At 42.1% G+C, this 15156-nt stretch overlaps 1 protein-coding gene across 3 annotated transcripts in view; it reads left to right on the forward strand.

The window, feature by feature from the left end:
- The window catches only part of rabep1 (rabaptin, RAB GTPase binding effector protein 1), a 132185-nt gene that overhangs the window by 69435 nt on the left and 47594 nt on the right, over positions 1–15156 (forward strand). For all 3 annotated transcript variants that reach the window (XM_073053859.1, XM_073053862.1, XM_073053861.1), the window contains exon 10: positions 7530–7634. In XM_073053859.1, the coding sequence (XP_072909960.1) occupies positions 7530–7634 (105 nt within the window). The remainder of the gene's footprint in view (positions 1–7529; positions 7635–15156) is intronic.

The following is a 15156-nucleotide window of genomic DNA, read 5'->3' on the forward strand; positions in this document are numbered from 1 at the left end:
CCAACAACACCAAGTATTTCTGTGTGATAGTGTCACTCAGCAACTCTCTGTCTGTGAGAGTGGTGAATCTGACTGTCTGAACATGATAAACAGTGATTGCTGAAAACTCACCTTTTGCAGACTTTTGAACTTTTGTTGTCTGAGCACACCAAACAGTTGCTGTCCTTGCCCGGCCTCGGGTGCGAAGCCTTCGGAGCTGAGGTCTCTCCTGGGATATCACCATCCTTGTTTTATTTTTAAAGAAGTCTTGATGCAACAAATGCTAGATCAAGTTTGTACAGCCCTCACTATGCACCCGTGAAGTACTATAGGAAGCTTGCTAAAATAGTTGATAGTGGCCACTCAGGCAGGCAAAAGTGCATAATTCCTCCTCCTTTCCCTGTCTCAATAAGCCTGGTCAGCAAGGCCTCCAAACAGACAGTGCCGGATCTGTGTTTTTACCATCCTTGCTTTGGTACGATCGCTAGGAAGTGCTGACTGCCTCGCAGCTTTGACAGTGCCAGTTCAACGGAATAGCGGAGGTCTGTGAACACCATGGGTTCCATGTGCCAGGCACTCGTGAGTATGTGCTGTCAGCATCGCCTATTGATGAGAAGGCGAAGAGCGACAAAACCCTGCTGGAGGCCGCCAATGGCAACAGGATCTGGCTTGTGGGACATGACAGTGACACTCTGCTTCAGTGGGCGGCATTACACATGGGACTTTGTTTTGGCTAACGTGGCTAGACCTCTGCTCGGGGCAAATTTCCTGGTGCCCAAGGACTGTTGGTTGATGTTAAGAACTGCTAGTTTGTGGATGTGAAGGACTTTGGATCATTACCTTGTTCCCTCAGTAAACTCCCCCACCACAACTCTGTCAAGCGCATGCACCACCGCATGTGAGTTAACTCAATTGCTGGACAAGTTCACAAACCTCACTAAGCCACATCTGGAGGTCTTGCAAATTGTAGATGTCACTCCACTCTTTAAGAAGGGAGGGAGGCAGAAGAAAGGAAATTATAAACCAGGTAGCCTAACTTAGGTGGTTGGGAATATATTGGAATCCATTATTAAGGATGAGTTTTTGGGGTGCTAGTCTTCTCAAAATGTATTTGCCTTCCTTACAACCTACTCAACCTGCAAGTTAACCTTTAGGGAGTCCCTTTGCTCTTCTGATTTTTGAATTTTATCCGTTTATAAAATGGTTCATGCTTTTATTCCTTCTACCAAAGTCCATGACCATACACTTCCCTACACTGTATTCCATCTGTCACTATGCCTATTCTCCTAATCTGTCTAATTCCTTCTGCAGACTCCCCTGCTTCCTCAGTACTATCAGCCCCTCCATCTATCTTTGTGTTACCCTCGAACCCGGGCACAAAGTCACCAAAGCCGTCATCGAAATCATTGACATATAACAGGAAAAGAAATGGTCCCAAAACTGACCCTTGTGAAACACAGCGAGTCACTGGCCACTAACTAGAAAAGGCCCCCTTTATTGCCAGAGAATATAAAAGCAAGGACGTAATGCTAAGGCTTTCTCAGGCATTGGTCAGACAGCACTTGCTGTTTTCGACCCCTTATCTAAGAAAGGATGTGCTGGCATTGAAGAATTGAATTGACTTTATTGCTTGTATCCTTCATATGCATGAGTAAAAGTCTTTATGTTATGTCTTCATCTAAATGTGCAATGTATAGTAATTTATAGTAGTTTATAATAAGTAACATGTACAACAGGATAGTCAATATAACGTAGAAATACAGTTGTGTCAGCATGAGTTAATCAGTCTGATGGCCTGCTGGAAGAAGCTGTCCCGGAGCCTGTTGGTCCTGGCTTTCTAGCTGTGGTACCGTTTCCTGGATGGTATCAGCTGGAACAGTTTGTGGTTGGGGTTACAGTGATCCTTCAGGCCTTTTTTACACATCTTCTTTCTCACGAGAATGATTCCAGGAATTTAGCAGTTAACACATGAAGAGTGTTTGATGTCTCGCTGGAATTTTGAAGAATGAGGCGGGGGATCTCATTGAAACCTATCCAATATTGAAAGGTCTAGATGCAGTGCATGTGGAGAGGACGTTTTCTGTAGTGGAGGTAGCTAGGACCTGAGCCTCAAAATAAAGGAGCACCTATTTAAAACAGATGAGGAGGTATTTCTTTAGCAACAGGGTGGTGACTTGTGGAATTCATTACGACAGATGGCTGAAGGGGCCAAGCCATTGGGTATATTTGAAGTGAAGGTTGATTGGTTCTTGATTAGTAAGGGTGTCAAAGCTTACAGGTAGCAGGCAGGAGATTGGGATTGAGAAGGATATTAAATCAGTCTTGGAGGAATGGTTGAGCAGGCTCAATGGGCCAAATGGCCTAATTTGGCTCCTATGTCTTATGATCTATTTCTAACAAGTCTTCACTTCTCAATCAGTTTTCCAACAGGAATTTGTATTTGTATTCCCTGTAATCTTAAATAGGTCTATATCAAATCAAAAATATTCAAAGCTTTTTCCAAAGCTCTTCATTTGGTGATGTCTGCACACACATCTGTATCTGTTATCATCTATTAGTTTCCTAGCCTTTTTACTCTTAACATACCTATTGATTTCTTGAGATTAGGAGTCTGCATGCCAGATTCCTCTCATTTTTTTGCCCTCTCACTTCTCTCAAGTGCACTGCTAGAGTTGTAGTCATTAAAAAATTACTAGCTCCTAATTGTTCACACAATGTTTTCCTCCCTCTTTTTTTTTCTTAACTAGAATCTCAATATTTCTTGTCCACTAGAGTTCCTAAAACTTGTCAGCCTTGCCTTTCAACAGGAAATTGCAGGCCCAGAACTCTTGACATTGCATTTTTAAAGACTTCCCATTTGGCAGATGTTTTGTTTATTGTACTTGTCTCCACCATTTCACAAGACTTACTTTGTCTCCAGTTCTTTTTTTCCATCCCCATGATTTACCTTTGGGTCAAGAGAAATTAAATTTTACAACATAGCTGTGCTGTCTTGCATTTTCTTTCCATTTGTGTTACTGGAAGACAATGTTCACGGTAAGAAAGACTCCCAATAACACTAGACAGCAAATTTTTTCAAAAGTGTTGCTTCCATAGAAATTGTTTGGTTATGATAGACAGTTTGAAGCTCAAACGCAAATATAATTTCAGACTGCTTGTATTATGTAGGAATTTAGAGAAACAAGAAATTAACTTTTATTGAATATAATGCATTTAATTGCATTACAGTGCTCCTTTCGTATGGCATTCACCCTTCCAATTGAAGGTGGTGTGGGAGGGGCAGACATGAGCCTGTCCATTCGAGAGCCAGGGTTGGATTGATCTTTGGCATCTCATCCACATCCGTTCCAACATGGTTAGCCCTGAGTTGGCATTGCCTGATGGAGTCCTTGAAGCACACAAACTTCCACATGACGTCAACGTGTTGATCTGGGTTTTGGACAATCTGGTGCTGACACTTTGCAATAGTTCAACGAAGCTAAAAATATTTTGATGATTTTTGTTTGTACAGTACTCAGTGTCTGAGGCTTCTTGCTTAAGTGTCCAGCAATAATCAGCCAGCATTGATTGATTGATTTTAGTTGTCATGGTACCATTTCTCCATGACCACAATTTCCTGGTGAAACTTTTCACCATGCTCGTCGTCATTGACAGTGCTAAGTTTTGCAAGGAAGAATCTAAATGGGAATGCAGAAAATGATTCTTAAGAGACATATTGCACTTAATGGTTTTGTATGCTTGAGGCATGTTGTTAACCTGCTGCACATAGTTTGGTGCTCTGTAGTTGCCAAGAAAATTTTCAACAGCATCCTTAAATGCCTTGCATGCGATTTTCTCCAGTCCCACTAGAAGTTCTTTGAATTGCATGTCACTGATGACCTGTTTGATTTGTTAACCAACAAAAATGCCTTCCTTAATCTTGGCATCAGTTATTCTGGAAAACATCTGTCTCAAATATTGTAATTCTTCGTGGAAATTTTCGTGCCTGCTGACAGCAGATTTCATCCTTGCAGTCTTTTTTGCCTTTGACAAACCCAAGTTTGACAAACCCAACCAGGCCATTTAAGTTATCAAATGAGGCTCACTCAACATAAAGGGTTCAAAATCTCTATCAGTATCAATGTCCTTTTCCAGTCCTGGCTTGTACATTATGACATCTTCATCTGCCTCCTCTAGACTCCATCTGTCTGGTGGCTTCGGAACTGTAAGACTATGGCCATGTGTCACAGGTCACATGGTTGAAGGGAGATTGGGGTTTTCAATGGATTTCTTGTTTTTAAGCAGAGAAATCACACTGATCAGACAGAAGTAGCAATCTGTCACATGATTCTTCTCTCGCCATATCATTGGGTTAGCGAATGGTTTTGACTTCTGAGTACCTCTGAGCCAAGCTCTAAATTCAACCGCATAATACACAACAAATGTGAGGAGCCCAGGCTTTGTCTTGGTCATGAATTTTACACCCGAAGTAGAGCTCATAGGCTTTCTTAATAAGAGGAGTTATGCTCCGTCTTTGAGATTTAATCATGAACTCGCCACAAATATTACAGAAAGTATCTTGGTCGTTAAAACATTGACAAGACTTTGCTATCACAGATACTCCTGAAAATTCCCTCACCCCTCATCCGCATCTCCTCCATTTCCCGCACTTTGGTCCTCACCCCATCCTCCCATCACCACAACAGGGACTGTGTTCCCCTTGTCCTCACCTACCACCCCACCAGCCTCCGGGTCAAGCATATTATCCTCCGCAACTTCCGCCACCTTCAATGGGACCCCACCACTAAGCACATCTTTCCCTCTCTACCCCTCTCTGCTTTTCGCAGAGATCGTTCCTCCACAACTGCCTGGTCCACACATCCCTCCCCACAGATCTCCCACCTGGTACTTATCCCTGCAAGCATAAGTGCTACACCTGTCCCTACATCTCCTCTCTTACCACCATTCAGGGTCCCAAACAGTCCTTCCAGGTGAGGCAACACTTCACTTGTGAGTCTGTTGGGGTCATCTATTGCATCCGGAGCTCCCGGTGCAGCCTCCTCTACATCAGTGAGACCCAACGCAGATTGGGGGACCGCTTCGTCGAGCACCTCCGCTCCTTCCGCCATAACAGACAGGATCTCCCGGTTGCCATCCACTTCAACTTTCCTTTATATTCCCATTCAGATATGTCCATACATGGCCTCCTCTACTGCCATGATGAGGCCAAACTTCGGTTGGAGGAGCAACATCTCATATACCGTCTGGGTAGTCTCCAGCCCCTTGGTATGAACATCAAATTCTCCAACTTCCAGTAATTCCATCCCTCTCCCTTCCCCTATCACACTTTCACTCTGCCTCCTCTTCTAGCTCCTATCACCTCTCTCATGATTCTGCCGCCTTCTACTACCCATAATGCTTTCCCCTTACCCTCCTTCACCTCTCCTGCCTATCCCCTCCCCCACCCCTTGATCTTTCCTGTGATTGGTTTTTCACCTGCACCTTCCCCTTCCCCCCACTTTCTTTATAGGGCTCCTGCCCCCTCCTCCTCCAGTCCTGATGAAGGGTCTCGGCCCAAAACGTTGACTGCTCCTTTCAACGGATGCTGCCCGACCTGCTGAGTTCTTCCAGCTTGTTTGTACGTGTTGATTTGACCACAGCATCTGCAGTGTACGTTGTGTTTACTGCTGAAAATATTGTCACTTTATTATGAGTACACACAATATGCTATGCGAGTAGAGCATGCGCATCAACATGATTGCAAACTGATATACATATAAATGCATAGATCGATGTGTGTGTGGGTAATGCTTTTATAGCCTTTCTAAAACCTGTCCTGCTTTGTAGCATCACCCTGCCTAGGCATGCCTGGACAAGATAGAAAACTTCACAACTTACATTGTGGACAACATTTTAATTGGCTTGAACTATGAAGAAGTTGTGTATGATGGGGAAATTTCAATGTGATTTTCATGATCAGCAGCCCAAAATCCATAAGGTACACTCAAAAGTATTCAGGAAGCAAAATCTTTGTTATCCGGTATAATGGATTATAGTGATTATAACTTAAATCTGAAGGATTTGGCATTTTTACTATGTAAATATTTGAACTCTGTTATGACATGGTGAGTTAGTAGTCCTGTAGTTTGTGTCAGTGAGTTACTTTCTGCATTGTTATTATAGAGTGATATAGCAGTTATTATCTAAGGCAGAGAGAAATGATGAAACAGTTTAAAGGATTCTCACCTTCACCCTGTAGCTCATTATGGGGATACTGTCAAGAAGACTTGTATTTCCAGGCCTGTTTCCTGAGGTAGGCAAGGCAGTGATATAAAGACTAATAGAGAAGAAATGGATGATGGGATGTCCATGAATGTGGAACTTTATTGAAGGTCTTCCACGCTGGAGGTTGACGAACAAAGCTTGTGGGCTGTATACCAGACTGAGTCTGAATTAAGAGTTAGTTGTCACAGCAACAGTAATAAACGTCTTCAGAGCTTGATGCTGGGGACCCAGCTATTCAGCCCGTAGAATAATTTGGGTGGGGGTGTGGAAGCAATGTAACTTCCCTACTGTGCTGATTGCATGAAATGAAATGTGAATATGATTAGCGATGAGGATACAAAGAAATTTAAATGGGATTTAGCTGAGTGGCAAAACTGTATTGCAGGTGGAGTACAGTGTTTTTGTAGCTTGGTAGACAAGGTGGTGGGGTGGGTGGCAGTAGAATGGCATCAGCACTGGAATTTAAGACGGGGGGGCCCTGAGTTCAAATCAGGCCAGGTCCCAACCTGGGCAGCAGCAGTATCTGTGCAGAAGAAAGACCTGGCAATCTACTTGTGTATCTTGCCATGAAAGTCCTATGGACAACTGCACTATCCATAGGGTCGCCATGAATCGATGACGACTCCATGCCACTCAACAATAACAACAGGTGAGGTGGGTAGACTGTAGTTAGTGGGATGATTCACTTCAATGGGAAATTCAGAAAAGTTGAGGGGTTGGGAAATATTGATGTTCAATTTAGCCTCTTTCCTTGTAACAAATTACTAAAAACGGAAACAGATAACGAGGCATGAAAATTGTATACTGGGATGTGCAACAGGAATTGAGTGAAGAATAAAGTTCTTTTGCTGCAATTATATTTAGCCTTGTTGATGACATACTCACAAGAACAGTGTTCATAGTCAGAGGTGCAGCAGTTAAAGGCCCTTTGGCCTGCCAAGTCTGTGCCAACTACAAACTGTGTCTTAATCCTATCTTTAATCATTTTATTATTTTCATGTTCCTTCCAAAATAAACAAGGGATTTAATCATAGAGCAGGAGTAAATCATTTGTGATGAAGGATGAGCCATGATCTAGTTGGACTCGAAAGGCCACATAGCTTACTAGATCATAAGGGAGAAATAATTATTCAGAATTAATTTGGTTCTATAGATGCTGCCTGGCCTGCTGAGTTCCTCCAGCATTTTGTGTGGGTTGCTTAAATTAGGAATGATATTTTTATTGAGTTATGTCCGTATTTATATGCTATCCATTCTCCCTGGCATTCATTGCGTGCTTTTTTCAGGTGCAGAATGCTGGAAACAAATTAGGCCGCCGCTGTGATATGTGTTCGAATTATGAGAAGCAACTGCAAGGAATCCAAGTGCAGGAAGCAGAGACCCGGGACCAGGTGAGACTGATTGTTTCAGGGTACTTGTTACTCTGCAATATAGTCGCCATACATGATTCTGCTCTTAACAGAAATGTTTACATCATGAAGATGCCCTTCAGTACTAATTTCAGGATGAAAGATTCCAAAGACAGAAGTGAATTTATGTTCTTGAGATATTGTATACTTTGATCCTTTCATGCAATGCAGCCACTGATCCTGAGATATTCTTTTTAAGAGTGCTTTCTGTGTTATTTTAAATATAATTATAGTTTGTCCTAAAATCTTCATTCTGGTTTTATTTCTCCCCAATTGCTTCTGTTTTGACAGTACATAGAACATAGAATAGTACAGCACAGCACAGGCCTTTCAGCCCACAATGTTGTGCTGACCCTTAAACCCTGCCTCCCATATAACCCCCACCTTAAATTCCTCCATGTACATGTCTAGTAGTCTCTTAAATTTCACTAGTGTATCTGCCTCCATCACGGACTCAGGCAGTGCATTCCATGCACCAACCACTCTCTGAGTAAAAAGCCTTCCTCTAATATCCTTGAACTTCCCACCCCTTACCTTAAAACCATGTCCTCTTGTACTGAGCAGTGGTGCCCTGGGGAAGAGGCACTGGCTGTCCACTCTGTCTATTCCTCTTACTATCATGTCTCCTCTCATCCTCCTCTCCAAAGAGTAAGGCCCTAGCTCCCTTAATCTCTGATCATAATGCATACTCTCTAAACCAGGCAGCATCCTGATAAATCTCCTCTGTACCCTTTCCAATGCTTCTACATTCTTCCTATAGTGAGGCGACCAGAACTGGACACAGTACTCCAAGTGAGGCCTATCCAGAGTTTTATAGAGCTGCATCATTACCTTTCGACTCTTAAACTCTATCCCTCGACTTATGAAAGCTAACAGCCCATAAGCTTTCTTAACTACCCTATCTACCTGTGAGGCAACTTTCAGGGATCTGTGGATGTGTACCCCAAGATCCCTCTGCTCCTCTACACTACCAGGTATCCTGCCATTTTACTCTGTACTCTGCCTTGGAGTTTGTCCTTCCAAAGTGTACCACCTCACACTTCTCCGGGTTGAACTCTATCTGCCACTTCTCAGCCCACTTCTGCATCCCATCAATGTCTCTCTGCAATCTTCAACAATCCTCTGCACTATTTACAACACCACCAACCTTTGTGTCATCTGCAAACTTGCCAACCCACCCTTCTACCCCCACATCCAGGTCGTTAATAAAAATCACAAAAGGTAGAGGTCCCAGAACAGATCCTTGTGGGACACCACTAGTCACAACCTTCCAATCCTAATGTACTCCCTCCATCACGACTCTCTGCTTTCTGCAGGCAAGCCAATTCTGAAGCTACCTGGCCAAACTTCCCTGGATCCCATGCCTTCTGACTTTCTGAATAAGCCTACTGTGTGGAACCTTATCAAATGCCTTACTAGAATCCATGTAGATCACATCCACTGCACTACCCTCATCTAAATACCTGGTCACCTCCTCAAAGAACTCTATCAGGCTTGTTAGACACGATCTGCCCTTCACAAAGCCATGTTGACTGTCCTTGATCAGACCATGATTCTCTAAATGCCCATAGATCCCATCTCTAAGAATCTTTTCCAACAGCTTTCCCACCACAGACATAAGGCTTACTGGTCTATAATTACCCGGACTATCCCTACTACTTTTTTTGAACAAGGGGACAACATTCGCCTCCCTGCAATTCACTGGTAGCATTCCCATGGACAACGAGGACATAAAGATCCGAGCCAGAGGCTATTCCCTTGCCTCATGGAGCAGCCTGGGGAATATTCCGTCAGGCCCCAGGGGCTTATCCGTCCTAATGTATTTTAACAACTGTATTTAACTAATGTTTTTTTAATAATATTAACATGCTCCAGAACTTCAACCTTACTCCTTTAGTCCTCACTGTCATCAAGTTCCCTCTCAGTGGTGAATACCGAAGAGAAGTATTCATTGAGGACCTCGCTCACTTCCACAGCCTCCAGGCACATCTTCCCACTTTTATCTCTAATCGGTCCTACCTTCACTCCTGTTACCCTTTTGTTCTTCACATAATTGAAGAATGCCTTGGGGTTTTCAAGTCCTTCTCATGCCCCCTTCTTGCTCTCCTCAGCCCCTTCTTAAGCTACTTTTAATACCAAAATTGATGTGACATTAACCTCAACTTCTCAGTCTATCTACAGGTATGTGGAATAGCCTTTTAATCGTTTGCTTTTCAAATATTTATCTACCCCTGCCTTAAAGTATGCTTAATGATGTTACTCAGAAATGGTGAAGTGGCCTCTTTCCAAATTGGTATTTTAATTCAAACTGAAAATGTTTCCAACCTGAATACTTTTTGCATTCCACTTTATTTTGAAATTATAGCCACTACCTATCTCAATTACTTTGCTTCAAAGCTAATACATTAACACCTGGACATCTCGTTTTTAAATAAAATACCTAAAATGTTGTTGCATCCAAAATGGATGGCTTCCCAATTTGAGTATAATTCATCCATAAAATTAATATCCTTTTGCAGTTTCCTGGTACTATTCTCACAACTAATTATTGCATCCTAGCAAATTTGGATATGTATCCCTGTATTCCTGTGTATAAAATGAGTTAACCCAGTATAGACTGCAGTGGTTTGTCATGTGTCACACCTACTCTGCATAAAATGTTTTTGTTCACACATAATTCAATATTGTGTTGACCTTGAGTGTTTTTGGTAACCCTTTTTATAAGAAATATTGAATACGGTTTTGATCATTTTGTTATAAGAAAGAAGTCATTAACATGGAAAGAGTGCAAAGATTTATGAGAATGTTGCTAGACTTGAGATCCTGAATTATAGGCAGGGTTTGGTGAGCAAGGAATTATTTCTAGAATGTAGAAGACTGAAGGCTGGTCTTATAGAAGTATATAAAATCATGTGTGCATGAATGCACAGTCTTTTCCTTAGGGAAAGGGACCAGAAACTAGAGAGTGTGGGTTTAAGGTGAGAGGAGAATGATTTAAAAGGGACCTGAGCAACAACTTTATGCAGAAGGTGGTGCATATTTGCAACAAGCTGCCAATAAAGTAGTTAAGGCAAGTACAATAACAATTTAAAGAAATTTGGGTAGAGATATGGACCAAATGCAGACAATTAAAACTAGCATAACTGGGTACTTGGTCAGCATGAACCATTTGGACTGAAGAGCTTGTATCCCTGCTGTCTTGGTGATATAATAGATCACAGTTACCAAAATAAGCATTGATAGGTTCAGTGGAGTAAGTAGATGTTAAAAGAAGCTTAATTTGGGAGAACAGTGAGATATTAGGAATAGCAGGCAGAACTTAAGGGTCCAGGTACTGAAATCACTGGAAGGTAATAGACTGAAACATGAAGTAATTATAGAATTATAAAATCTAATATCAGGACTGGAATACCAAGAGACAGCTGCTTCATCATGGTTGTACAAACTTTCTTAGAACTCACCTGGACCACTTCGCTGCGAGGCATTAGATAGATTGGACGAGGAAGGAAACTACATCGTTTCATCAAATGATCATTTTCTATCATGGATGAATTACCAAAGAGGGTTCACAGAACAAGATTACATTATTTTGACTAAATATTAGGATCTATTTGGATGGTTAACTGATATCAAATTGGAAGTTTTGTTGGTTGAGATAGGAAGGGATATGGAATGAAGGCAGGTAGATGGAGTTAAATAGCCTATTTCTTTATTGCTTCAAACCCATTTATTTTTTTCCACTTTTTTGCTATTTTTACATGAAACCGTATCAAATGCCTCTTCGATATCTATAACTATATTAGAAAACATCAAAAAATAAAATCAACAACTTTTTTTGACACTTTTGGCCTATCAAGTTCATTTAAGCCAAATTTTGCTACCCAACCTAATCCTATTTGTATCTTTTTAATACAGAGCCCAGTAAAGTGCCACTCTTTGAATTCTCCTAACGTCATTTGACCAGTTATTTAAAAATATTTCACTGTTTTAAAAAAAATAGGACTTCCATCTCCAACATTTCGGTCCTCTTAACTTTCCTAGTACGGTTAGTTTTCATTTAAATCTAGCAATATTCTCTTTTGCACAGAAAACAAATACAATCAGCCAGTTTTTTCCTCACTGTTGCAGATAAGAAAAATTGCAAAGTCTTCAAATCAATTCTCCACAATCTGTTCTTTAATGCTGTCACAATCTTTTTTGTAATATGGTGACCTGTAGTACTGTGTTCTTATGCCCAACCCAATATTTCACTGATAAAGCCTGTATGCTGCCTTTACATTTTACTTACCCTGTCCTGTTCGTGTTTACATCTCTATACCTTGTTGATGGCCATTTCGATGTTCATTTTAAACTCTTACACATAGAAGCCCAGCATCCCACAAGTAGGACACCACCTCACAAAGTGCCAATCAAGACAGCTCACCAATCCCTCTGTTTTCTGGGGAAGCTGAAGAGAGCTGGACTTCGCATATCCATACTCACATCATTCTACAGCTGTGCAGTAGAGAGCATTCCGACTGCATGGTACAGAAACTGCAATGTAGTGGACAGGAAGGCTCAACCATGGGTAGTCAAAACTGCCCAACACATTGCTGACACCAGCCTATCTGCCATCAAGGATATGTGTACAGAAGGATGCTGGGAAAAGACATCATGAAGGATCACCTCTCCCCACTCATGGACTCTTTATCCCATTCCCATCAGGTAGCATTCACGCCAAGACCACCAGACTCAAAAACAGTTACTTTCCCCAAGCACCTCCATGCACAAACCCACCCCTCCACACCCCCAACCACCACTCCTTTATCATTTCCTGTCGGTCACCCTTATACAGATACCCCTGTGCCTAACATCACTTTATGTACATGCAATCTATGTATACAAGCTAATTATGCATATTTATATTTATTGTTATTATTGTATTCATTATCTTATGATTTTTGTGCTCTATTGAAGTTCAAAGCAAAATTTATTATCAGAGTACATGTCACTACATACAACCCTGAGATTCTTTACTCAGCAAATGTATAGAACAGTAACTGTAAACAAACTGCAAATGCAGATACAAGTAAATAGCAATAAATAACGAGCATGAAATAACAATATAAGAGTCCTCGAATGAGTGTAGCTATCCCCTTTTGTTCAAGAGCTTCATGGTTGAGGGATAGTAACTGTTCATGAACCTGGTGGTGTGAGTCCTGAGGATCCTGTACCCTCTACCTGATAGCAGCAACATGAAAAGAGTATGGCCTGGGTGGTGAGGGTCTTTTCTGCTTTTCTACGGCATTGTTTCATGTATCAGATCCAGAGTAACAGTTATTTTGTTACCCTTTACACTTATGCACTGAACATGATATTAAACAGTCTTGAATGCCTATCTCAGCCAGCATCCTCTGCAATTCTCTTGTTGGTTTTATTATTTACCTTGAAAGCCAATGGATCACAGTAGATACATGATACTTTTAATTTTGCCTTCAACCAAGATTTAAATTTTGGTTTGTATTATGAACTTCCGTGCTTTTGTGAAAAAATTCTATTCTCTTTTAAAAATATTATGACTCCTGATGCAAGGGATTGGAGATTGTCTTGTTTAGTGCTGTATTCTATAAAAGATTTGAGATGTGCAGTCTATTCATCAATATTATTTTTGTTATGTATTACAATTCTGATTTTAATTTAGACATTGTAATTGAGTGACAAAGATGTCCTAAAGCAGTTTTTAAATTTTCTCATGGTACAGGAGTGGTTTCCAGTATTAAGTTGAAGGAATGTGCACATCAAGTTTATTGTCATTCAACCACACGCATGTATTCAGCTGAATGAAACATCATTCTTCAGGAGCCAAGATGCAAACGCGGTCACACACAACACGTATATTACGATTCCACACAGTCACATAATAGTAGTAGCACAAGGACCCTGCGTGGCCTGGCCGGAAGTTTGACACGAAGTGCGAGATGCATGTTTATGGAAGACAGTATCATGTTACTGGCATTGTTATAATAATAAAACAAGCAGTCCTATAAATAAGTGGAACAACAACCAGTGACCGGTGCAGGATGAGATGAGTTGGGCAGGGGAGGGGAAGAGAGTGAAGTGGCAGAGTGTTTGGGTTTACTGTTCATGTGTGCTGAGGGGCAGCAGGGTGTTGAGGAGTCCAGCACTCTGGGGGGAAATGCTGTTGCCCAGCCCGACGGTTCTGGTTCTTGTGTTTCAGTACCTTCTGCCTGATGAAAAGAGATCAAGGAGATTGTGGAGGCACTGTATATGCAGCATTTCTGATGTATGTCCTGAATTGGGGGAGGGGGAAGGGGGGAAGAGACCCCAGTGATTTCTTTTTCAGCAGTGCTCCCTATCCGTACAGGGTCCTGCGATGTTATGCATTGCAATTCCCATACTAGACGGTGCTGCAGCTGGTCAGGACACTCGATGGTGCTCTGGTAGAATGTGATAAGAATGGGGGGGGGGGTGCGGGTGCCTTGTTAGCCTCAGTCTCCTCAGGAAGTGGAGATGCTGCTGTGCTCTCTTGGCTAAAGAGGTGTTGAGGGACCAGGTAAGGTCATCAGTCATGTGCATGCCCAGAAACTTGGTGCTCTTGACTCTCTTGAAGCTGTTGATGTGTCTGCACCTTCCTAAAGTCCACAATCATCTCTTTAGTCTTGTCCACGTTGGGACTCTGGTTGTGTTTACATCAATCCACAAGCTGTTCTACCACCTCCCTGCATGCCATTTCATCAGTTTTGCTGAGGAGGCCAACCATTGGTGTCATCAGCAAACTTAGTTAGAACTAGATTTGGCAGTGTAGTCATGCTTTAGCAGTGTGAGCAGCAGCGGGCTGAGCACACGACCATGGGGGGTGGGGGAGGGGAGGGCGCACTGGTACATTTTGCTGTCTGTGGTCTCTTTGTCAGGAAACCCAAGATCCAGTTACAGAGGGAAGTGTTGAGACCCAATATGGAAAGGTTTTCCACCAGTTTGTTGAAAGCAGAAATGAAATCACTGAATAGAATTCTGACATCAGAGACACCATTATCCAAGTGGGACAGGACTATGTAAAGGGCAGAGGCTATGGCATCATCTGTGGACTGGTAGATGGGACGGAAGTCATTGAAGCAGGATAGAGTCGGCTTCTTGGACACTGGGATGATGGTGCTGGTCTTGAATCCTGTAGGGACAGTGATCTAATCCAGGGAAATGTCAGTAAGAGCATCTGCTTGCTGGGGCACAGTCGCCAGGTATATTGTCAGGCTCTGCAGCTTTGCCTATGTTGACCCTAGCTGGAGTTTTCCCATGTCAGCTGTGGCCAAATAAAGTGCCTGCTCCTTAGTTTTCAGGTGGGGGCGAAGTGGGTTTCTTGCTGACAGGTCACTTTGTGCATCAAAACAGGCCATTCAAATAAGATTTGATTTCATTTGCAAGCCTGATATTATGGCAAGTTTAATTATCTGTAAACATATGTGATATAAAGTAAACAGAAATGCATGGAAGCTGGAGCAGGGAAATA

This window comes from Hemitrygon akajei, chromosome 8 (genome assembly GCF_048418815.1).
Source record: "Hemitrygon akajei chromosome 8, sHemAka1.3, whole genome shotgun sequence".
In the NCBI taxonomy this organism is placed as follows: Eukaryota; Metazoa; Chordata; class Chondrichthyes; order Myliobatiformes; family Dasyatidae; genus Hemitrygon; species Hemitrygon akajei.